Source organism: Lepisosteus platostomus, chromosome 20, assembly GCF_059453375.1.
Source record: "Lepisosteus platostomus isolate fLepPlt1 chromosome 20, fLepPlt1.hap1, whole genome shotgun sequence".
Lineage (NCBI taxonomy): Eukaryota > Metazoa > Chordata > Actinopteri > Semionotiformes > Lepisosteidae > Lepisosteus > Lepisosteus platostomus.
In genome coordinates this window covers 16,901,937-16,926,439 of record NC_142630.1, presented here as the reverse complement: position 1 = coordinate 16,926,439, position 24,503 = coordinate 16,901,937, and the positions used below count along the sequence as shown (strand labels likewise).

Sequence of the window (24,503 nt, the reverse complement as noted above, 5' to 3'; positions counted from 1 at the left end):
GGTCAGTGCAGTGTTGTGTCTCAGTATGGTGTGCACTGTCAGTGCAGGTGTTGTGTCTCAGTGTGGTGTGCAGTGTCAGTGCAGTGTTGTGTCTCAGTGTGGTGTGCAGTGTCAGTGCAGGTGTTGTGTCTCAGTATGGTGTGCAGTGTCAGTGCAGTGTTGTGTCTCAGTGTGGTGTTCAGTGTCAGTGCAGTGTTGTGTCTCAGTGTGGTGTGCAGTGTCAGTGCAGTGTTGTGTCTCAGTATGGTGTGCAGTGTCAGTGCAGTGTTGTGTCTCGGTGTGGTGTTCAGGGTCAGTGCAGTGTTGTGTCTCAGTGTGGTGTGCAGTGTCAGTGCAGGTGTTGTGTCTCAGTGTGGTGTTCAGGGTCAGTGCAGTGTTGTGTCTCAGTATGGTGTGCAGTGTCAGTGCAGTGTTGTGTCTCAGTATGGTGTGCAGTGTCAGTGCAGGTGTTGTGTCTCAGTGTGGTGTGCAGGGTCAGTGCAGTGTTGTGTCTCAGTATGGTGTGCAGTGTCAGTGCAGTGTTGTGTCTCGGTGTGGTGTTCAGGGTCAGTGCAGTGTTGTGTCTCAGTATGGTGTGCAGTGTCAGTGCAGTGTTGTGTCTCAGTGTGGTGTGCAGGGTCAGTGCAGTGTTGTGTCTCAGTGTGGTGTGCAGTGTTAGTGCAGTGTTGTGTCTCAGTGTGGTGTGCAGTGTCAGTGCAGTGTTGTGTCTCAGTGTGGTGTGCAGGGTCAGTGCAGTGTTGTGTCTCGGTGTGGTGTGCAGTGTCAGTACAGTGTTGTGTCTCGGTGTGGTGTGTAGTGTCAGTGCAGTGTTGTGTCTCAGTGTGGTGTGCAGTGTCAGTGCAGGTGTTGTGTCTCAGTGTGGTGTGCAGTGTCAGTGCAGTGTTGTGTCTCAGTATGGTGTGCATGTTAGTGCAGTGTTGTGTCTCAGTATGGTGTGCAGTGTCAGTGCAGTGTTGTGTCTCAGTGTGGTGTGCAGTGTCAGTGCAGTGTTGTGTCTCAGTGTGGTGTGCAGTGTCAGTGCAGTGTTGTGTCTCAGTGTGGTGTGCAGTGTCAGTGCAGTGTTGTGTCTCAGTGTGGTGTGCAGTGTCAGTGCAGGTGTTGTGTCTCAGTGTGGTGTGCAGTGTCAGTGCAGTGTTGTGTCTCAGTGTGGTGTTCAGGGTCAGTGCAGTGTTGTGTCTCAGTGTGGTGTGCAGTGTCAGTGCAGTGTTGTGTCTCAGTATGGTGTGCAGTGTCAGTGCAGGTGTTGTGTCTCGGTGTGGTGTGCAGTGTCAGTACAGTGTTGTGTCTCAGTGTGGTGTGCAGGGTCAGTGCAGTGTTGTGTCTCTGTGTGGTGTGCAGTGTCAGTGCAGTGTTGTGTCTCAGTGTGGTGTGCAGTGTCAGTGCAGTGTTGTGTCTCAGTGTGGTGTGCAGTGTCAGTGCAGGTGTTGTGTCTCAGTATGGTGTGCAGTGTTAGTGCAGTGTTGTGTCTCAGTGTGGTGTGCAGTGTCAGTGCAGGTGTTGTGTCTCAGTGTGGTGTGCAGTGTCAGTGCAGTGTTGTGTCTCAGTATGGTGTGCAGTGTCAGTGCAGTGTTGTGTCTCAGTGTGGTGTGCAGTGTCAGTGCAGGTGTTGTGTCTCAGTGTGGTGTGCAGTGTCAGTGCAGTGTTGTGTCTCAGTGTGGTGTTCAGTGTCAGTGCAGTGTTGTGTCTCAGTGTGGTGTGCAGTGTCAGTGCAGTGTTGTGTCTCAGTGTGGTGTTCAGGGTCAGTGCAGGTGTTGTGTCTCAGTGTGGTGTGCAGTGTCAGTGCATTGTTGTGTCTCAGTGTGGTGTGCAGTGTCAGTGCAGTGTTGTGTCTCAGTGTGGTGTTCAGTGTCAGTGCAGTGTTGTGTCTCAGTGTGGTGTGCAGTGTCAGTGCAGTGTTGTGTCTCAGTGTGGTGTTCAGGGTCAGTGCAGGTGTTGTGTCTCAGTGTGGTGTTCAGGGTCAGTGCAGTGTTGTGTCTCAGTGTGGTGTGCAGGGTCAGTGCAGTGTTGTGTCTCAGTGTGGTGTGCAGTGTCAGTGCAGTGTTGTGTCTCAGTGTGGTGTGCAGTGTCAGTGCAGGTGTTGTGTCTCAGTGTGGTGTTCAGGGTCAGTGCAGTGTTGTGTCTCAGTGTGGTGTGCAGTGTCAGTGCAGTGTTGTGTCTCAGTATGGTGTGCATGTTAGTGCAGTGTTGTGTCTCAGTATGGTGTGCAGTGTCAGTGCAGTGTTGTGTCTCAGTGTGGTGTTCAGGGTCAGTGCAGGTGTTGTGTCTCAGTGTGGTGTGCAGTGTCAGTGCAGTGTTGTGTCTCAGTGTGGTGTTCAGGGTCAGTGCAGGTGTTGTGTCTCAGTGTGGTGTGCAGTGTCAGTGCAGTGTTGTGTCTCAGTGTGGTGTGCAGGGTCAGTGCAGTGTTGTGTCTCAGTGTGGTGTTCAGGGTCAGTGCAGATGTTGTGTCTCAGTGTGGTGTGCAGTGTCAGTGCAGTGTTGTGTCTCAGTATGGTGTGCAGGGTCAGTGCAGTGTTGTGTCTCAGTGTGGTGTGCAGGGTCAGTGCAGTGTTGTGTCTCAGTGTGGTGTGCAGTGTCAGTACAGTGTTGTGTCTCGGTGTGGTGTGTAATGTCAGTGCAGTGTTGTGTCTCAGTGTGGTGTGCAGTGTCAGTGCAGTGTTGTGTCTCAGTGTGGTGTGCAGTGTCAGTGCAGTGTTGTGTCTCAGTGTGGTGTGCAGGGTCAGTGCAGTGTTGTGTCTCAGTGTGGTGTGCAGTGTCAGTGCAGTGTTGTGTCTCAGTGTGGTGTGCAGTGTCAGTGCAGTGTTGTGTCTCAGTGTGGTGTTCAGGGTCAGTGCAGTGTTGTGTCTCAGTATGGTGTGCAGTGTCAGTGCAGTGTTGTGTCTCGGTGTGGTGTTCAGGGTCAGTGCAGTGTTGTGTCTCAGTATGGTGTGCAGTGTCAGTGCAGTGTTGTGTCTCAGTGTGGTGTTCAGGGTCAGTGCAGTGTTGTGTCTCAGTGTGGTGTTCAGGGTCAGTGCAGGTGTTGTGTCTCAGTGTGGTGTGCAGTGTCAGTGCAGTGTTGTGTCTCAGTGTGGTGTGCAGGGTCAGTGCAGTGTTGTGTCTCAGTGTGGTGTTCAGGGTCAGTGCAGATGTTGTGTCTCAGTGTGGTGTGCAGTGTCAGTGCAGGTGTTGTGTCTCAGTGTGGTGTGCAGTGTCAGTGCAGTGTTGTGTCTCAGTGTGGTGTGCAGTGTCAGTGCAGTGTTGTGTCTCAGTGTGGTGTGCAGGGTCAGTGCAGTGTTGTGTCTCAGTGTGGTGTTCAGGGTCAGTGCAGATGTTGTGTCTCAGTGTGGTGTGCAGTGTCAGTGCAGGTGTTGTGTCTCAGTGCTAACCCTTGTCATGATTGCCCACTGTTGTCTCTCTGACAGGACTATGCCAGTGGGCAGGAGGGGGAAATGCCCCAGCGCTCTCTACATGGCCTGGCTGGAAACCCTTTCCCAGGACCTCCGACCCCCTGTGCTCCTTGTCAGGGGCAACCAGGAAAATGTGCTCACCTTCTACTGCCAGTAGTGCAGACATAGCCACACAGACACTCTACTGCCAGTAGTGCAGACACAGCCTCACAGACACACTCTACTGCCAGTAGTGCAGACACAGCCCCACAGACACACTCTACTGCCAGTAGTGTAGACACAGCCTCACAGACACACTCTCCTGCCAGTAGTGTAGACACAGCCCCACAGACACTCTCCTGCCAGTAGTGTAGACACAGCCTCACAGAAACACTCTACTGCCAGTAGTGCAGACACAGCCTCACAGAGACACTCTAGTGCCAGTAGTGTAGATACAGCCTCACAGACACTCTCCTGCCAGTAGTGTAGACACAGCCTCACAGACACACTCTCCTGCCAGTAGTGCAGACACAGCCCCACAGACACTCTCCTGCCAGTAGTTCAGACACAGCCTCACAGACACACTCTCCTGCCAGTAGTGCAGACACAGCCCCACAGACACACTCTACTGCCAGTAGTGTAGACACAGCCTCACAGACACACTCTACTGCCAGTAGTGCAGACACAGCCTCACAGACACACTCTACTGCCAGTAGTGTAGACACAGCCCCACAGACACACTCTACTGCCAGTAGTGTAGACACAGCCTCAAAGACACACTCTACTGCCAGTAGTGCAGACACAGCCCCACAGACACACTCTACTGCCAGTAGTGCAGACACAGCCTCAAAGACACACTCTACTGCCAGTAGTGCAGACACAGCCCCACAGACACACTCTCCTGCCAGTAGTGCAGACACAGCCCCACAGACACACTCTACTGCCAGTAGTGCAGACACAGCCTCACAGACACACTCTCCTGCCAGTAGTGCAGACACAGCCCCACAGACACACTCTACTGCCAGTAGTGTAGACACAGCCTCACAGACACACTCTCCTGCCAGTAGTGCAGACACAGCCCCACAGACACACTCTACTGCCAGTAGTGCAGACACAGCCCCACAGACACACTCTACTGCCAGTAGTGTAGATACAGCCTCACAGACACACTCTGCTGCCAGTAGTGTAGACACAGCCTCACAGACACACTCTCCTGCCAGTAGTGCAGACACAGCCCCACAGACACACTCTACTGCCAGTAGTGCAGACACAGCCTCACAGACACACTCTACTGCCAGTAGTGTAGACACAGCCTCACAGACACACTCTACTGCCAGTAGTGTAGACACAGCCTCACAGACACACTCTCCTGCCAGTAGTGCAGACACAGCCCCACAGACACACTCTACTGCCAGTAGTGCAGACACAGCCTCACAGACACACTCTACTGCCAGTAGTGTAGACACAGCCTCACAGACACACTCTGCTGCCAGTAGTGCAGACAGCCCCACAGACACACTCTACTGCCAGTAGTGCAGACACAGCCTCACAGACACACTCTACTGCCAGTAGTGTAGATACAGCCCCACAGACACACTCTACTGCCAGTAGTGTAGACACAGCCTCACAGACACACTCTACTGCCAGTAGTGCAGACACAGCCTCACAGACACACTCTACTGCCAGTAGTGTAGATACAGCCTCACAGACACACTCTACTGCCAGTAGTGTAGACACAGCCTCACAGAAACACTCTACTGCCAGTAGTGTAGACACAGCCTCACAGACACACTCTACTGCCAGTAGTGTAGACACAGCCCCACAGACACTCTCCTGCCAGTAGTGTAGACACAGCCTCACAGACACACTCTACTGCCAGTAGTGTAGACACAGCCTCACAGAAACACTCTACTGCCAGTAGTGTAGACACAGCCCCACAGACACTCTCCTGCCAGTAGTGTAGACACAGCCTCACAGAAACACTCTACTGCCAGTAGTGTAGACACAGCCCCACAGACACTCTCCTGCCAGTAGTGTAGACACAGCCTCACAGACACACTCTACTGCCAGTAGTGTAGACACAGCCTCACAGAAACACTCTACTGCCAGTAGTGTAGACACAGCCCCACAGACACTCTCCTGCCAGTAATGTAGACACAGCCTCACTCCATCTTTTGCTAGGAGTATTTACACAGCTCTTGCAGGGACCTGCTGATCCACTTCTGCACTCTCCCAATGCCTGATAAAGCCATAATGCCTTACTAGCAACTTATCTTTAAAACATTTTAGGAGCTGGGGATGTGGAGGAGTTGTTCCAGACTTGTGGGAAGTAACTTAACTCAGTTACACCTGGATTTTTACACTTTTAGAATTTTTGGAACTTTATTATTTCTAGTCATGTCATATGTGTTTTCATGCTTTTGTATTTTAATTGTTTAAAACGTATTTCCTTTAGCATTAACTAAGACCATTAAGCACACACCTATCTGTGTGCTTAGGGTACTGTTTTACTGTTTTAAACTCCCATTAATGCTTGTACAACTGAGTCTCTAACAAAATCAATCCATGCAGTGTAATCACCATTATTATACTGTTCTGAACAAATTTATTTATGTTTTTATTAAGAATAAAGTTTTTTCAATGTGTGGTTCATTGTTTGAGATTTGTTGAGCAGGGGATAAAAACTTTCCCCTGCTCTCGTTGCCGGTGAACACCGTCTTCCCAAAATGCACTTTTACTATGAACTAATTCGTTCTGCTCTAACCCCTGACCCTGAATCTATATGATTTCTTTACAGTTTTATTGAACATTACATAATACAAAGGAGAAAGGGTATCCAATAAGATAAAGTGAACAAAAAAAAAACAGAATAAAACGCTGCCAGAGATAATAACAAATCTGAACAAAATAAGATACATTTTTACCTACATCTGGTGCGTTTTTGGTGAAGTTTAAGTAATATTGCGTTTCCACCTTATAAACATTAAAGGAGGGAGCAGCATTAGACAGTTCAGTGAAAAAGACGCCAAACCAGCGACGGAGAAGAAACAGCAACTTAGACGTGCGCGTTTGTTCTACATGAACAAACAGTTTCATTGCGTTTGTTTTACTTAAACACAACCCTTCACGTTTCCTCAAACGTTCTTTCGAAAAGACGAGCTTTCAGCAGCAACACCGGTGTCAAGGTGAGGCAGACTGCGGACGGCCTGCCGCCGGACCCCGCAGGAGCGCTCCGAGAACCGGGCTCTGCCTGCCAGCTGCACGCCGGGCGCCCTGTTGCATCAGCTCGGCGCTCCCCTAGTGGAGTCTGCGCAGCCGGCGGCGCTGCCCGCGAGAGGCCCACGTCAGTGCACGAGCCCCGGCCGGCCAATCAGAGGCGGCCACACTGTGTTTTGAAGATTCCTCCTCCCGGAGATAAACCTGCCGGAACAGCCCGCACACCTCCAGTCAGAGCTGAGCGGCACTGCGCTTCACTGTTTGACAGCTAACTCCGAGGTGGGGGGGAGGGAGATAGGAAAGAAAGTTCTATTGTTTTGTCCGCTGACGGTTGCGAGGCTCGTCCTTTACGGAGTGTATTCGGGGTAACGTCCTTCTCTCGCACGCCGAAGACCGAGGACAGGGATGGACGGACCGTCTCCGCCACAGGAGACCCTGACCCTGATCGTCAAGACGCCGAACCAAGCCCACGGAGACCGGGCCCTGGAGGGAGTGCAGCCCAGCTGGACGGTCGGGCAACTGAAGTCGCACCTGTCAGGAGTGTACCCGGGCAGCCCGGTGAGTGTCCAGCCTGCTTTCGTGTTTGTCCGGACTCTGCTCTGCCGGCGTCACTGCCCGGAAGCGCCACATGATAGGAAACACTGCTTAATACGACATGATCCTAGAGACCTACCGCGAGTTTTCGACTCCTTTCCCGTCCTATAGCCGTGAGTTTTATTATACGGTATTGAAGTTGTTCGGAGCACTTGAAGCGCTGCCTGTCTCTTTCTCCCCGGTGTGGTCGGGTCGCAGTTAGCGGAGTCTTACCCGGGTTCAGTGGCTCAGTTTGCCCTGGTAGGGCACGGTTTAAGTCTTCTGCGTGCGCTCCTAGCTGTGCAATGAGCGAACCCTGAGCGTTGAATAAGAGCGATATTCTGTACGTTTTTTTCCGGAAGTGGGTTTACCCATCTTGAACATCAACAAGCACCCGGGGCGCCTCTTCGGTATCGGTGTAAATCAGGAATAAGAGCAGGAAGACCTCGACAGGTGTTTCCCCGCGCTGTGACTCCTGCAGGTGTCTTGTCCTTCCTGTCCGCTCTGTTGCTGTTTCTCAGTTCTCTGTTTCACCTGATTCTCGCCCCGCAGCCTGAGAAAGACCAGCGGCTCATCTACTCCGGGAAACTGCTGCCAGACCACCTGCTCTTGAGAGACGTCTTCCGGAAGGTAAACATGAACGTGATGTTATCAGTGCTGTTTCCTGTTGCTTCTTAGCACACCCCACCAACTGTATCATCTTAAACCTGCTATCTAATTGAATTACAACATCTTGTTCTTAAACCCCTCCTAGTATCTGTATAATACTTTACATGCAGAGTGGGGCCCAGTTCATCCACCAGCTGGGTGACGCACAGCAAATCAGTTGTAGCAGCAGAGAAGGGATTTAACAGATTGTGGAAAGTACCTCAAACCTCCATTTGTTGTGTGTTATACACTGGGCTCAGGTGACTGGAGATCAGTGTCCGGTGCTCATACAGTTTTCTGATCCACTTCATCTTGCGCCTGAGCTGTTTGTGCTCCAGTATTCCTCTCCGAGCAGAACTAAACTCTGATTTCTTCTCTTTACAGTCAGACACCACACCAACCCTTCACTTAGTCTGTGCCTTCAAGCCTCCGGGCTCACAACACGGATCCCAGCCTAAGGTATGCAAGTCATGCTGTAGTTGGAGACTCGTACCAGTCAGCAGCCCTCAGGAGTGGAGATCGAGGCTGCTTTGCTGCTTTCTGTGGCTCCGTGCTTCATGGGCGCTTAAGTAGTGTTGAACAGGGGCACAATGTCTGAAGAGCACTGTTCACAAAATGCAGAACTGAAACAGATTCTTCTGGACTAGCCCTTCCGTTGCTATTAAAAAGAAACTGCATTCCCAGTTTCTCAGACCAATTATTACGTCTCGGTAAGAAACAAAAAAATAATTGATGGTATTGGAAAAATTTACAAATTCTCAATTAAGCACAAAATCGAGAACTTTGTGGAAGTACTGGATAATCGCCATGGGCCCTTCCTGCTCACTAGTCACTGTAATGACTCCTGTAATATGAAGTTTACAAGTAGTATTTGTCGGCAAAATTATCTGGAAGTTGAGAACACTATTTCTGTTGGATTAAAAGAGATGTATTCACTTTTACAGGGTTCCAGAAAGAACAGCGCTTTAAAACCTCTACTGTTGCAGCATGAAAGAGAATTAGGACAGTGATGTTTGCATGATAAAATGTCATAATCATAGCCTTGTGCTTGATTTGATCAGTTCTGTTGATTTTGCTGATACAGGTCGAAAGTAAACCCTGGACTCTTCAGCAGGGAGTGCACTAGTGAAGTGTCAGGTTTCACGTATTGAAACTGGGGAGGTTTGGCCCTGTTCTGCATCATCTCCCCAGCAACCAGGTGCAGCCCTTGCAGCCTGTTCCCAAGGCTGCGGGCGGATATTTTACATTCTTTTTGAAACGACCTGTTCTAATTTCAGAATGCACGAGTTTCACATCTTTTTTTGTTGTTGTTCTTGCCGCGAGCTCTTGTTGTGCTAACGAGCGTCGTCGCTCTGTCTGTGGTCTAGGCTGCGGGAGCCGAGGCGTGTGTGCAGTCTGTGCCCCGTGCGGCTGGCCAGGCCGCGGGCGCGGCTCCTCCTGGGCCCAGCGGAGACGGATTACGGCACAGAGGGAGTGCTGGAGGCGTGCCTTCTGCCTGGACAAGCCCTGCAATGTGAGTGCGTCCCCTCAGCAAGGGTCCACCACAGCGCATGTGGGATCCTGAAGGAAACTGTCTGCTGTTCGGTCCACATAATCAACTTTAGGCCTTATTCGTGACTTAAAGCATGGCTGAGGGTCAAGGCCGTTGCTTTCCTCCTGATGTGAGCAAGAAGTGTAAAATTGCTCCCTGATGCCACAGAATCAATTGTGCTTTCGTACCAGCCGTGAATGAATTCCTCCCTTGTTGAGCTCAGGGCTGTGTGCGTCGCTGTACCGCTGCCCCGTGTGCCCAGATGTCCTGTGCTGTCTGCAGTGGTGTGTGAAAGGAGCTGGGTGGTTGTGCCAGGTAGTGCTGTCCAGCTGAGGTTGCTGTCTGTGTCTTTTCTCCAGGCTGGGGGGAGCGGATGTGCGTCGTCCTGCGTACTCGGTGTACAGCCCTCAGCAGCTCCTCTGGCTGCAGCAGATGTATGTCAGGCAGTACTACATGCAATAGTAAGTACAGCTCTGCCTGGCAGGGCTTTGTGCCCTGAGCTATTGCTGTTGAGATACTTTTGTGGGTGGAATGTTCTTGGTGTTTTATACGGAATGGATTTGTTTCATTCTCCATAATGCTCGTGCTTTCTGAGATGCATTTCCTTCGGATGGCTGAATAAGATTCCAAAGTGGAAGGCGGACTGTAAAAACTGAGGAATGAACTGTTTTTGAAGAACTGGCTTTGTGTACTTCAGAATCGGCCGGGAACGTAGCTCCTCCAGAGACTGTGTATGGGGAAGTACATGAATAGCTGCTAGGTGGTCAAATTTAAATCCTTTGCTGGCGTCCTCTGTCTCCTCCTGACGCTTGTCGTCTTCGTGTTGAATTGCAGTCAGGCGGCACTGGCTGCTGCCTCCTCCCATGTGGCCCCCAGTGGCCCCTCCCTGCCTGTCGTCACGCCGGCTCCTGTACCCCTGGCTAATCAGGCCCCTGCTGACAACCTCCCAGCCAATCAGAACGCTCCGCAGCCCCCGCTCATCAACCCGGGAGCCAATCGGAACCTGCGGATGAACGCCCAGGGCGGCCCGGTGATGGAGGACGAGGAGGACGTGAACCGTGACTGGCTGGACTGGGTGTACACCGCTGCCCGTTTCTCGGTCTTTCTCAGTATCCTGTACTTCTACTCCAGCGTGAGCCGCTTCGTGCTGGTGATGAGCAGCCTGCTGATCATGTACCTGTGAGTACTGGTGGGGTTTCACGTGGTCTTCCCTGCGTGGGTACACAAGACTGAACAAGGTCATGTTTCAGACGGGGTCCTGCTGTGGACACTGGCACTGGAGCCAGCCTCCAGAAAGGCTGTGCTGTCTTGGTATCGCCCAGCCCTTCCCTGCTGCACATCTGGTGCTCTAAGACGGGAGCTCTCTGCTTGGCTGGGTTTGGGCAAAGGGAACAGAGCCTTCTTGCAAATATTGGCGTGATCTGGCGACTGGAAGTCTTGGGGAGGACGCAACATGTGAAACTATTTTTTAAAACGATTCAGGCTGAAATGACCAGTTTGCCAGACCTGTGCAGGATGTTTGTGTAGGACTGGGTCTGTTTATGTTTGCAATTTAGAGTTCTATAGATTTCAAAGATTATATCTTGTATAATTGTTCATCAGAGTGAGTGATTGGATCCCCTTTCAGTTAAACTCCCTTTTTGTGATTTGTCTTTCTATTATTTTCGCTGATTGAGAAGTATAACAAGTTACACAAACCCAACACCTTGTTGTTGTGCCTGCTGTCCTCCCCAGGCAGTGGTAGTGTGTGGTATGTGAAGCAGTCCTCATCATGGCTCAATGTCTGGAAAAAGTTTCCCAGTGGTTTTGGCTGGCACAGGGTATCCAGTGTGTCGGACTGCAGAGGTCAAAGTGCAGGCAGGAGTGCTTCTCCTGTGCCTGATCTCAACCACTTGGCTGTGCTCTTGGCCATATGAACCAAGCTGTCCTGGCCACAGTGACCTTCTCCGTTTCGATCAATATTTACCGTGTGTGTGTTTCACACAGGAGTTGATTAGGCCTGCGAGGCAGAGCTTTTTTTACTTCTGCTTAAGTACTTTACAACTGTTATCAACATGTAGATCAAAGCCATGTGCCAATGGGACAAGCCTTATTAGTGCAAATATGCGCACAGAGGACTTCTGGGAAATGTCATGGCTGGAAGAGGGAACACACAATCAGCTGATTGCGTGCCTCAAGTCCTGTCAATGTATACATTACTCACTGCTTACTTTTCACAGTCACTGCTGAGTGATTCTATTCTTTGTAGCACAATGTTTTTTTTTTTACTTCTCTGGGTGTGGTTTTCTAAAATAGGCCAGTTAGTCCCTCGAGACCCGATCTGATTGTCACAGCCCGGTGAAGTGTGATCCTCTCTCCTTCCCTCTCAGGCACACAGCAGGCTGGTTTCCCTTCAGAAGGAGAGCTGTGCATCTGGACCCGAACCATGCCCAGGCTGCTGAGGCCGTTGAGAACCAGCAGAACCGGAACGCAGGAAGGCCACCGGTAAGTCTGTCTGTACTGCCGCTGACTGCGTGCTAAAGTGGTACCTGTAGCGTCTGTTGTCGGACGCTAGATTCGGAACCGGTGTGTCGGCCAAAACACAAAGCACTCGGGGAGCACACCAGAAATGGAGCTCCAGTCTGCTGTGCTGACGTGAGGGATCAGAGCGCCTCTGCCTGCCCTGTAGGCTCAGTGTGACCGTGACTGACACAGTCTTCTTTCAGGCACCGTAGAGTGTGTGGGCCAGACCCAATAAAAACAGTATTTGCATTCCCCCGGTGCTGAATTAGTACCTCTAGCGAATGTCTGAGACGCGGCAGCCAGCCCAGAAGGGCGCGCGGGCCGGGGGCCTTCTCTGGGCTCCGAGTGGGTGACACTGTCTCTGTCTGCCCAGGAGGAGCTGCTCGGCGAGGAGCAGGAGGGGGCGCCCCTGCCGGCGATGGACGCGGAACCCCAGAGGGTCACGCTCATGGGCACCGCCTGGGTCTTCTTCAAAGCCTTCTTCTCCTCTCTGATTCCTGAGGGACCCCAGGCCATCGGCAACTAGGAGACCCCCGCTGTGCTGATGCCCCAGTTCTGAGGGCGTGGATCGACGCTGGACAGGAAATGAGCACAGGAAGTTTCCAGTGTTCGAAGAGTTTTCCCTTCTGTTTAGGAGCTCTCTTTTTTTTTTTTTTTTTGCCTTGAATGTTCTTGCTCACGAGAAGCCACGGATACCAGCTGTTCTGTACAAAACTTCAGATGTATATTCTGTAAATATGTGTGGGGAATGGAGAGGAGTTCTCCTGTATAGACTGAGCACTTTATGTACTTAGCAGATCTGTTTTGTGATGCTTTATTCTTAAAGCCTTTGTACAAGAGCTTTTTTTATTGCACAATATGTTCTTAGAGCTTCCTGGCAGAAAATCCTGTGCAATCTGAACATTGTTCATATTTCTACAAGATGTTGTTATTCAGTCGGTTAAATTATGATTACCCTGTGGGAAGGAAGAGTGTTGTGAATGGAAACAGCCTCCATGTCTCTGGCAAAATGTTTTCCCGTGTTCTTCAGGGCTGCTCTTACGGTTACTGGAAAAGACTGATGGCGCTGATCTCGCCTGTGCCTCTTCTTGGACCGTGTCAGCCTGCAACATTTGCAGGAAGGAATGAGGTCTTTTGACGAATGAATCTGTACATGTTGTAGAAAAGGCATGTTAAATCTATAAATCTGTTTTTTTTTTCTGTGTATATATCAAAATGTGATATATACTTGAAAGTACAAATCTTAATTCCTTTTGGGATAGTTTCTTTAAAAACGCATACACTGAGTGTAATTCAGAGGCGTTGCCAGCATAATGTAATACCACTGATTAAACTGCTTGTTCTGTTAGACCAGTTTGGTGGCTGATGCAATAATGATACTTTATACATTTGTGAAATATATTCAATAAAGGGCATTTCTTCCTATCTGTGTCCGTGTCTTGTTTGTCAAGTCTGGTGCTGGACAGTCGTTGTTTGTGGATGGCTTAAATTTCCAGAAAGCCAAAGCAATTTGATCTTTTTCTAAGAAAGAAGGAAGAAAAACGGCTAATCTGATAAAAGATTGAGTGTTCACACTTAATATGAGCCCGTGTTTCCTGTGAACTGGATGATCTGGCCTGAATGGGCTTTGTCTGGGATGTTGGGGGAGATTTTAAAAGTGGTTTAATCTCTTGTCCTTCTGTGTGCTGAATGTGTGATGTGAGGATCAAAGAAACCGTTTGCAAATTGCCTTCTGCTCATTCCCTTCCACTAGGCTGCTGCAGTCACGGGCGTTTGTGTGGGAGCACAGCGTTTACTGCCTATCTCTGTGCTTCTGGGGAAAACAGACTGGGAGAACGCCGGGCAATTTGTCGTTTTGTAGCCTCATTTTCCTTTAGCAAGTCACTATGCCTTTGAATCTGTTAATAATGCTGATATCTGTATCTGTTTTTTTTTTCTTCATTTTTGTGAGACCTGAGAACTTGGCTCTTAAAACAATGATGCTGAGTGTCCCAGTGTACCTCTTGAACAAAGCAATAGCGAACGAGTGTTGGAACAGGAGTTGATTTTTGTTGTGCTCATGGAGCAGAATGCCATCTCAGAGGGGGGAGGATTCTTTATAAAAAGTCATTCTGAAAGATTGGGAGCTGTTGCATGTTGATCAGTCTTACATTAGATCCCTGGAAGTTGTTTTTAGATGCGGGAGGTTTTAAAGGAGGTTAATAAGTACTGTCTTCCTTTGGATTTTTGCTGCAATTGAATGTGATAAATCCTGCTGCTACAACAGTCCCCCTGTGTCATGGACCGAGAAATCCAGGGTAGTGGTGCAGTTTTGTTTGAAAGTGAACATTGAGAGACCTGGAGGTCTCTTGTAGCGGCTTCCTCTGTTTTCCCTCCCTGGAAACTCAGGCCCCTCCTTGTGTGCAGCAGTTCAATCACCCCTAACAGGCGGAGAGGGGTTACTCTAGGTTATTTGCCTTCTGACCCCCTGTCTTCATTCCTGATTTCTTGGAAATAAGTCTCAGCTCTCCAGCGAACAGCAATTACAGGACCCGATGTTTCTACTCCCTCATCAAACAGGCGAGCCTCTTCAGGCCTGTTGACCCCCTGACCGCGATCTTCCTTCCTCTTCCCCGCTGTCCGCTGCAGCGTGTTCAAGAACGCCAGCTGTGCACTCCGGCGGGGTCTCAGGGAGCGGGGCTGCTGGGAAATGTGAGCTCTTTGTCCTGGGGGAAGGGGGGAGTTTCCTCTCCAGGGGCACAGAGCCCCCCTCCTCCTCTTCACTCCTCACTGCTCTGCCACTGGTCACTCAGAGGGTCAGTCTGCGCGCCTGTGAGCTCTGCATCTGTGAACCGAGAGAGAAACGGCAGCATGATGTTCCTACTTCTCCTGCTGTGCTGTGTGGCTACCGGGGCCCTGGCCTGTGACGAAGACTACGGATCGGTTTTCAATTCCACAGGGATAGCGTGCAGGATAACCAAGCCGGCCGCCCTCGTGTGTAAGTACAGCAGCTCCTGTATCGCCTCCAGGGTGCTTTTCTTGAGCTGGTGGCTTTTACTACTGCAGATCGGCTTCAGTCCTCTGAACGATGTGCCTAGTATCATACGCTTTCCAGATAGCTTTCTCCTCCAGGTTCATGCTCTGTTTCTGTAGCTTTGCTCAACACTGGGATTTCTCTTCAGACTTGGGCATCTTCTGATCTCCAGCCCAGCTGGCTTGATCACACTACTGACGTACTCAGGGACTTCTACTGATCACTGGCATCTTGCCGGCAATTAAAAGGTTTCAGGTGACTTTTCATGATCTGAAAATGAAAGAAAGATCTAAAATGAATCAGTAACAGAGAGCTTGGCTGTAGTGAAATCCTAAAGACAGTGGAGTCTCCACAGTCTGATCTTGGAATCTGTGGTGCTGGCGGGAGACAGGGCAGCAGTGCGATTAGATAGTTAGATCTCACCCTCTGTTATTGTTTTAGTCTCACTTTCTGCAAAGGAGCTGACGCTTGACCTGCATGCACACTGCCTTCTCCCGGCATCACAAAAACAAATTGTTCACGACAACTTAAACTGAATTGCTCTCGCTCTGCTTTTGGACACCTTGAAGATTGAACTTTTTACAGGTCCTGGAAGTTTACGGGGTTGTGCAGCTTGTGGTTGAGTTTCCTCCTGATCACGACGGTTGGATGCAGCGATTCCCAGATCTCCCAGATTTCTTCCTGGCCCTGTGGGTTAGCGAAGGGGTGCTAAAGAGAAGCAGCGGTTTGTCGTTGCAGTGAACGAGCAGACCACCAAGGTCATCGAGGCTGCCTTCACGCACGCCAAGTACCCAGACATGGGTGGGGAGAAGTCCATCCTCTTCATCGGGAAGGTGCGGTATGGGCTCAACAAGTGAGTAAGACCGGCTGCACCTCCAGCTCAGGAGCCTTCTGCTTCTGCCTCAGAGCGGGGATCAGACTTTCCCTCTTTCTCGCCGTATAACTGAACACACAAAACTGGTGAGCTGATCTGGGAGGGCACAAAAAACGAGAATCCTTTCTGACGCGCCAGCGGCCGGCTGTGTGTTTTGCTCCCCCTGCCAGCCTGTGGATCTCGAACGTCTCCATCGGGAAGAGCGATGTGGAGCTCAGGGAGGACGATGCCGTGGGAATAGACATCACGAACGTCAGCGCCACTTTCAAGGGCACCCTGACCTACGGATACGGAAACTGGTTGTGAGTACTGCCGGGGTTGGCCCGGTGTCCTGTTGTGTGCACTAGCAGAAACGGCCTGGAATCGGTGAGCAGGGAGCTGTCTGCCATATCTAAGGGGTTTTCAGCTCCGCTTCATGTAACTGGAGAGGTTTGGCCTTCCGACCTGTTTATTGTTCTGTAATTGTGTGCAGGGGGCTGAGTGAAATAAAAATGTCTTTTGACTTGCCTGTGGTTTCTTGGGGGAAGACAAGAGCGAGGTCGTCACTGCAGAATTGTGTTTGCAGTATTAAAATCTCAAGTTAACGGCACTTTTCCAACAGGGTCAACTTGGGTCACTCCCTGGATTTCGAAATCGAGTCGCAGATTGATCTCGAAGTCAACACAAAGCTCTGTAAGTGTCATCCAGGTTTTTCTCGGATTTTCGACTGGGCCTTCGGGTTCCAGCAGAGGGGCTGTGTGTGCTCTGAGCCGGAGCGCACCGGTGAGTAATTCTGACGCTCCTCCCTTCTCCAGACTGCCGGGACGGCCGAGTGGCTGCGGACACGTCCGACTGCTACCTCACCTTCCACAGGCTGCTGCTCCACCTGCAAGGAGACCGGCAGTAAGCTGCTGTTCAACACCCAGACTCCGCAGGGTCAGGCCCCTGGGCAGAGTGAGAGATGCCAGGCAGCTGCCCTGTACAGGTGCCCCTCTGGGGCTCAAGACCCATGTGGAAACCTGCTCCTGCTCAAAACCTGCACACCTGAGCCAGAGCCCGGGTGCAGGTTTGAGATAGAGCCAGGGTGCAGGTCTGAGATAGAGCCCGGGTGCAGGTCTGAGATAGAGCCCGGGTGCAGGTCTGAGATAGAGCCCGGGTGCAGGTTTGAGATAGAGCCCGGGTGCAGGTCTGAGATAGAGCCCGGGTGCAGGTTTGAGATAGAGCCAGGGTGCAGGTCTGAGATAGAGCCCGGGTGCAGGTCTGAGATAGAGCCCGGGTGCAGGTTTGAGATAGAGCCAGGGTGCAGGTCTGAGATAGAGCCCGGGTGCAGGTCTGAGATAGAGCCCGGGTGCAGGTTTGAGATAGAGCCCGGGTGCAGGTCTGAGATAGAGCCCAGGTGCAGGTCTGAGATAGAGCCCGGGTGCAGGTTTGAGATAGAGCCAGGGTGCAGGTCTGAGATAGAGCCCAGATGCACATCTGAGATAGAGCCAGGGTGCAGGTCTGAGATAGAGCCCAGGTGCAGGTCTGAGATAGAGCCAGGGTGCAGGTTTGAGATAGAGCCAGGGTGCAGGTTTGAGATAGAGCCAGGGTGCAGGTCTGAGATAGAGCCAGGGTGCAGGTTTGAGATAGAGCCCAGGTGCACGTCTGAGATAGAGCCCCGGTGCACACCTCAGTGCATCATGATTGGTTGCAGTCCCACAGCTGTGCTCTGTCATGTGAGCGGGAAGTGAGGTGGGGTTGCTATGGTGACCTGGTGGAAGGTGTGGCCAGGTCCTTCCGTTCGACTGCACCTATCAAAGTGATCTTCAGTATCTGTGTTAATTAAGAAATTAAGGAGCTTTAATCAGTGTGTGGGAAGGGAAAGGTCCTGTAATGGCCAGGAATGCAAGTGGCAAGTGTTTCCACCCCAGCTGTTCCGGTACAGTATTCAGGTCCGAGGGACGGTCATGCTACGAGAGTGTGAGTCACAGATAAACAGCACCTCACCCCTGTAATCCTTTCACCCTGAGGAAACTGGTTAACTGGCTGCACGTGATGAAGGACCCCTTCTCATTGCTAACCTTTCTAATAGAATTTTTGTTTTTGTTCTGTAGGCCAGGATGGATTAAGAAGTTGTTTACAGATTTTGTGTCCTTTACCGTTAAACTCGTCATCAAGAGTCAGGTGAGAACTTTCCATGGAAATTCTGGAGCTTTCTGAGGCTCTCTGTGCTCCTTGCCCGTTTGGAAACTGAGAAACTGCGGCAGCAGTGGCCCAACACTGCCCTCTGCTGTTTCGTGCTGAACTGCAACTGCAGACGCCAGAAACAGCTGTGCAGGAAGATCAAGTCCCCGCCTCCAGCGAAGGACGGAGACCACAGCCAACAGCAGCCGCCTGTCAAATGTGCCCTAACAAATGGCATTTTGTTTTGTTTTTCAGATTTGCAAAGAAATTAACAACTTGGCGAATATTCTGGCTGGATTTATCCAGGAACGTGCAGGTATCCCTTTCCGTTGCAGGCTGGGTACTTGGACAAGATTTGGGCATTTTCAGAGGGGAATGTGTGCAGGGTTTTAAATGTATTTGGTCTCCTCACAATATTGAACCAGGGCAGCCTGGGCTTTTCCGAATACAGGCTGTGCTGAGCCTGGAGCCGCTGTGTCCACGGTCCAGCCCTGCCTCTGCCTGGGATTAATCCCACTGCTCTTGGCTGTCCCAGAGGCAGGCTCAGCGAGGCAGAATTGTCAGAATCACACCAGGACTCTGTCATGGGTCTGGCATCCTGCTTAGGGGTCTCGACCCGTCCCCCTGCACGGGGAAAGCCCTGCAGGACCAGAACCAGCACCAGCACCGGGACCAGGATCAGGGCAGGTGTTAGGACCCCCTGACCCGAGCGGGCCGAGGAGGGCGGGGGGTAGGGGCTGCGCCGATGTCAGGTGTCCCACACAGACTGACGGGACTCTGCTGCACTCTCCAGAGCTCTTCCTAAGCGACGGGGACATCGGGGTGGACATTTCCATCACCGCCTCGCCTGTGCTGAAAGCCGGCTACATCGAGTCTCACCACAAGGTACGCAGAGCGCTCAGCACTCCTTTCACCTTCACCTAGCAAGGCAGTAAGGAAGTCCACATCACTCCCCATGCTGCCTGCCCGTCTTGTGTTGGGTAGCGTCTTCCTGCCTGTTCCCACCCTCTGTGCTCTCAGTGAAGTCGCCCTCGGTGTTACGACCACAGACTGAGATCCGTGTCAGGTCTTGCAGTAGACCGTATGCGTTGCGGTAAGAGCTGGAGAAAACAGGAGGCGTGGTGAAAGGAAACACACGGGGGTTTAATAGTGCACAAAATAATAGTGACAGTCCCTAAGACTGGGGAGACAAAGAACGGCATCCAAATCCAAACAGGTCCAAAGGCAGGTCAGGGCCCAGTCCGGGAGTCCAGCGGCGAGTAAGCCATCCTGGGACGCGACAAGGTTCAAATCCCCGGGAAAGGGGAACACAAGAACATGGAGGTCCAAGGGTGACGAGGGAGGTCCTCCAGACCCCGGGCTCAGGAAGTGGGAGGTGTCGGAGAAGAGGCCTGTGCCCTCAGGAGACCGATGTGGGGTTTCCTGGTGCCAGGCGGGCCTCGTGACATCCTTACCCTAATGTTGAGCCCCGAGGACTGGAGGAGCTGGTCTTTAAATAAGACACCTAAGAAGGTACACCTGGGGAGCTTAGCAACAGTGACGGGAACACTAATGGGAGCAGTGGAGCGCCCTCTAGGGAGGGACGTCAGGCGTGACACTCTGTGGCTCCCGAGTCTCTGACCCCCTCCCTCGTCCCGCCCAGGGGCTGGCCAGGCTGGGGAACGCCACGGCCCGCATCAGCGACTCGGCCTTCTCCCCGGCGCAGCTCACCGAGTCCCGCATGCTGTACTTCTGGATCTCGGACCAGGTGCTGGGCCCGCTGGTGTCGGCCGCCCACCGGGACGGCCGCTTCGTGCGCCACATCGCCGGCGAGGAGCTCCAGGTCCGCTCTCTATACACTTCGAGAACAAACCGTCGTGGAAAGACCCCGACTCGTCCCACTTTGCTGTCACACTAAGACCACTGCTCCACTGCGCCTGCACTGCTAGACCACACCACATCGCTACACAGGACGGCTTCGCTGTCGAAACTGTGTCACTCAATTAACACTCGTGTTGGCTGACAGAATATTTCTCTTTCAGGGACTTTTCCGCACAAACCTCATGGCGGCCACCCCAGACTTCATGAGCCAGGTATGAGCGCTGTGGGGCCACGCAGGCCGAGGGCCAGTTGCCATGGTGACAGGGGAGCAGTTGTTTTCCCTGTAATAGTAGCAGTCAGTCTGCATGTTAGATGCAGATACAAACGCAACAGTGTCTTTCTTATCGGGGAAGGAGAGAGAGAGAGAAAGTGAATGACGGCTGCTTACATGCCTTGTGCAAGATTCTGATAAAGTTTTGTGTGGTTAAACCTGTTCTTTGGCCTCCAGACAGTTTGTATTTGACTTGAATTGGCTTGGAACCAGAGATGTGGTCAATATTTACTTTCCACAGTTCAACTGTCCCTCTAACTGTGTGCCTTAACTGCCTTCCTGTTTCTTTAACACTTTTCCCCAATCCGTGCCCATCATAGAACAGAAGTGTATGATCTTCATGGAGACCTCATGCAAATAAATACACAGAGTTTTCTGTTGAAAGGGTTCAATGTTTGCGGCCAGATTCCCCTCTCAGCTGACCAGCAGAGCCCGAGAGGAAGTGGGGTGATGCTCGCTCATCTGATTGCACCCCCAGCGAGTGAGAGGAGTGACCCAGCAGGACAGGGGCAGGTCACTGGCCTCTCCCTCTGGGCACGGCTGTGTTGCTCATGACCCCAGCAGCGGTGCTGACAGAGCCTCCTGTCCTTCGCTCCCTGTGTCCCCAGCTGCTGTCCTCCGAGAGCCCGGAGGCCAAGGTGTGGAGCCTGTCTGATCCTCAGCTGTGGACCACACCCCAGGGCACCTTCGTGCGGAGCGTGTCCGCCGTGGAGCTGAAGGGTGTCTCCGCCGGCCACGATCTCGGCCTGCACTTCGAAACGGTCAGCTCCGCTCGGGCACGGCTGATGTCCGTCCTCACAGCAGAAAGCAGCAGGAGGGGTGAAATGCTATAAGATGCCAACCAGGGGCTTGGAGTTTTCTGTTGCGGATTGGATTTGTTGCTTTCTGGTGGAGCGTTTGAGGGAAAGTGAGAGGGTTGGAGTGCGAGGCGGAGGATAATTTCAGGGTTTGAGAAGGCTTCAAATCACGACGCAGCTGGGTGGCAGCTCAGAGGCAGGTGTGTCCCAGCCACTGCTGTCCAGATAGCAGATGTTAGACTGGAGCCGATCAACTGATAGCTGAGCGTCAGAATAAAATTGTCTCGTCACCAGATAGTGAAATGTGGACAATCTGTTCATTTCAGTACAAGCAATTTTATCATTCTAATTTTAACATTAATACTAATTGCACATGTTCTGTGTTGTGAATACAGTTGTGATTCACAATCTGTTTATTTGTCACAGTAGTGTTTTCCTTGCTCCTCAGGAGGTGGAGGTCGTCGTCCGAGCATCTTATGCTGATAAGAAGCTGTTCTTGGATGCCAGACCTTCACAGTAAGTGAGAAGCAGTGCAGATTGTACTAGCAGCAACACAGAGGAACTGCCTGTCCTGACTGTCCCTCAGCACTCTGCAGCACTCTGGGAGAGAGGGGCCCACCGATGTGAACCAGGAGTCTAATCACACTGTAACTTGTCTTTCAAAGGGTTTCCATCCTAAAAGCGTCCACCTGGGTGGGAAACGACCTGGTGAGTTTTGAACTGTATGTGTGTCGCAGAGAGAGCTCCTCACTGGGGGGGTCGCTCAGCTATGTTGACAAGACTGTGTGTAACGTCTGTGAATGCTTCACTTTAGAAGGAGGTCTCAGATGTGGATTTCCTCAAGGAGGTAGTGGAGAAGATCGGTGTGCCCAAAGTGGTGTCTTGTAAGTCTCTCTTTACCACTGTGCCAGTTCAGTCCCTTCTCTTAAACTTTGCTGTTAGAGCACTTGAAATTGTGGAGGAGAATTCTACACTTGCCTAGAAATATCAGATTTCCCCCCAATTATTAAAAGGCTGCTGTTGTCTACCAGTCTTTGTGGGGATTTTTAAAAGCAGCAGTGATAGACAACTGTATCCTCTGTTTACCAGTGCATTTGGGATTCACTTTTGCGAGAGGTTTTTCACCAATCCATAGCTAATGCGTCCATCCATTTCCTGACAGAGTCTTCAAGGTTAAGGTTGCAGAGGAGCTGGAGCCTATCCCAGCAAGCAACAGGCACAAGGCAGGATACTCCCTGGATGGGACGTTAGTCCATCACAGGGCACACACACACACACACACACACACACACACACACACACACACACACACCCCTCAAGCCAATTAAACTACAAGTATGTCTTTGGACTGTGGGAGGAAACAAGAGCACCCAGAGGAAACCCACAGCAATGTTAACTACCATGCTGCCCAAAAGCTAAAAATATCCTGCTCAATAACACCATGTGACTGGTGGTCAGGGCTGATCACAGATGCCATAAGAATATAGACTAGGCAAAAAATGGTGCAAAAGGTAAGTATACATTTCCTGGTAGTGCTCAAGAAAAAAGTACTTAATATAAAAATAACAATAATACAAAAACATGAATAGAGAGTCATGCAGTATCAGTGAGACTGACTGTATCAGTCTGGTTAACAGCCACCTCTGCTCCCCAAAACAGAGCTAACAGGAATGGCTTAATTATACAGAGCTACCTAGAAGTGATTATTTTTTCATCTTCAACCATTATTTAATTTCAATGTGAGAAAAGCTGCCTTGAAGGTGTTGCAGTCAAATCCTGTGCATCACCAGACACACACTGGCCCGCATGAATGACATCTTACTCTCCTGTCCCAGATCTCGAACCCGGGCTCACGGCACTGATGGACAGTCATGGACTGAGCTTGTTCGAGCTCATCGATCCTGAGGTTGTATCGCAGCAGGTAAATGGGGTGCCGGGAGAGAGTAGCCTCTGGGGGGCGAGGTCCTCACGGGGCTTTGGAAAGACGATGAGGTGTCTCCTGCTCTCTCTGCAGGGGTATGTCATCGTGCAGCTGGACTTTGGCTTCCCTCACCATCTGCTGGTTGAATTTCTCCAAAGGACTTTATAGGGACAAGCTCCTCTACCTCGCCAGACGTGATTTTGTACCACTGGGACTTCACAGCTGAGCTTCAGGTTAACAGGCTGGACTGCACATGTACATTGTCACAACAGGCATTGTTTGTGTTTTCTGCTTATTAAAAGATGTCTGATTTTCTAATTATGTTTTATGATGTCAATTTATTCTGCTGTGACTTTCTCGATTACTAAAATGACGATTATTACAATGACTGAAATCCGGAGGTTTTTCGCGCAGCAGGTGTGGGAGAAGGGTAGACAGGCGGCTCTGAAGGCAGCTGACCCACTCTGATCTCTGTGCACGGCTCAGGCCGACCCGGAACTGCTGCAGTGCCACTGAAATTCCTGAGGGTACAGCTGTCTGCTGCGCCTGACAGCTCTCTAGCTCTCTAATTTGTGTTAAATTAAAACTCACAACTGTCAGGAAATCCCCTAAGTTTTCCAAATGCTGCCACATTCTGTGAAGAAATCCCCTTCGCTCCGGAGCCCATCTCGAAACTTCCCTGTTAGCGAAAGATGCAAAGCAGGCTGTGCTGGGCCTCTGAAGTGGACTTTCGTTTTCCTCACTTGCGCAGGAGGCAGGAGCCTGCAGCAGTGTGCGAGTGTGACCAGCAGAGGGTGTAGATCTGGGAGACACTTAAGCTTTGCCAGGCCAGAGCAGCTGTTGGAGGCAGGCTTAGTGTCTTACCAGCTTGGTTTCTGTTTTTGTTTCAACAAACAGGGGTGTTTGTGACATTTACATAGCCAAAGAACTCTGCTGGCGTCCTGGTAAATAAGTAGGCATGACAGGTACAGCCTGAATGCCAGTGTCAAGCAGCACAGGATTCCTTTCCTACCTGAAGAACAAGATCACCACCAGCCTTAGTGATCACGCACAATTATTAACAACAAGGGACAGCACCACCCCAGACATACCTGAAGTATATTAGTCCAGGGATCAATAAATCTCAAGTGAAGATACAGTCTGAGCTTGTCGATCTTTGCTCTGTGCTTCAGTTTATCGCCCCTCTCTACCGCAGGTTTGATGCCAGGGGAATACCAGCTGCCACAGCTCTGCCAGTTATAGCCTCAGAGGCGCCATTGAGTAATACAGACCTCACTGGCACAGGTGGTGATTACACATGTCAAGCTTGGTTTTTGTTTTGTTCCATACAAAAACCGCAGGCCAGCGCGAGCCCAGTGACCCTTCACATTCGACGTGTGCTGCTTCGCCTTAAAGGGTCCCAGTGGAGTGTGTTACCAGCTCCCACGCGTATGTTTCTGAAACTCCTGCTGTCGAGACCCGACCCGGACAGCTTACGTAACGGCAAAGTCGTTTGAATGTCAGCCCTGTAACCTGTTACACCAGTATTTTTCTGGACTGGGCACTCCATGCCACTGCGTCTCAAGGAAGTGAATAGACAGAAGAATTCATGCACACTAAGCGAAGTACCAAAAGGGCTGTTTCCTTTCGTGTCTGTACTAACTCTGTGTCTTTTGCTCCTCACCGTATAAATGCCCGACCCTGTGCTCTGACCCCCAGCTTCTCTCTCCCTGTCTGTGTGTCTCATGGAGAGCAGGCTGGGGTATGCGAAAAAAATTCCTAATACAAGAAATTGTATATGGCCAATAAAGTGA

General features: G+C 51.1%; 3 protein-coding genes across 5 annotated transcripts in view; all 3 read left to right on the top strand.

Moving 5' to 3' along the window:
• slc12a3 (solute carrier family 12 member 3) overlaps nucleotides 1-6,010 on the top strand; it is a 30,697-nt gene extending 24,687 nt beyond the window's left edge. The window contains exon 26 of the mRNA XM_088613479.1: nucleotides 3,399-6,010. Coding sequence (XP_088469605.1) covers nucleotides 3,399-3,540 — 142 coding nt within the window. The 3' untranslated portion in view covers nucleotides 3,541-6,010. The remainder of the gene's footprint in view (nucleotides 1-3,398) is intronic.
• A 276-nt stretch (nucleotides 6,011-6,286) lies between these two features.
• Nucleotides 6,287-13,255, top strand: herpud1 (homocysteine-inducible, endoplasmic reticulum stress-inducible, ubiquitin-like domain member 1). Of its 2 annotated transcripts, none has more exons than XM_088613482.1 (8): nucleotides 6,287-7,136; nucleotides 7,704-7,781; nucleotides 8,184-8,258; nucleotides 9,182-9,312; nucleotides 9,690-9,791; nucleotides 10,165-10,509; nucleotides 11,700-11,814; nucleotides 12,206-13,255. In XM_088613482.1, exons 1-8 carry the CDS (start codon nucleotides 6,984-6,986, stop codon nucleotides 12,356-12,358), a joined length of 1,152 nt encoding a protein of 383 aa, XP_088469608.1. In that variant the 5' UTR covers nucleotides 6,287-6,983; the 3' UTR covers nucleotides 12,359-13,255. The 2 variants fall into 2 exon arrangements, with proteins under 2 accessions (XP_088469608.1, XP_088469606.1); XM_088613480.1 differs by having other exon boundaries at nucleotides 9,167-9,312.
• Nucleotides 13,256-14,511: 1,256 nt separating this feature from the next.
• Nucleotides 14,512-23,028, top strand: cetp (cholesteryl ester transfer protein, plasma). 2 transcript variants are annotated; one of them, XM_088613796.1, is made up of 16 exons: nucleotides 14,512-14,809; nucleotides 15,584-15,698; nucleotides 15,890-16,021; nucleotides 16,321-16,391; nucleotides 16,514-16,601; nucleotides 17,792-17,861; nucleotides 18,117-18,177; nucleotides 18,655-18,746; nucleotides 19,504-19,683; nucleotides 19,883-19,933; nucleotides 20,601-20,753; nucleotides 21,238-21,305; nucleotides 21,455-21,497; nucleotides 21,607-21,673; nucleotides 22,625-22,710; nucleotides 22,804-23,028. In XM_088613796.1, the coding sequence occupies exons 1-16, from the start codon at nucleotides 14,683-14,685 to the stop codon at nucleotides 22,876-22,878; spliced, it is 1,479 nt and encodes a 492-aa protein (XP_088469922.1). In that variant the 5' UTR covers nucleotides 14,512-14,682; the 3' UTR covers nucleotides 22,879-23,028. The 2 variants fall into 2 exon arrangements, with proteins under 2 accessions (XP_088469922.1, XP_088469921.1); XM_088613795.1 differs by having other exon boundaries at nucleotides 14,514-14,809; nucleotides 21,604-21,673.
• The last annotated feature ends 1,475 nt before the right edge of the window (nucleotides 23,029-24,503 follow it).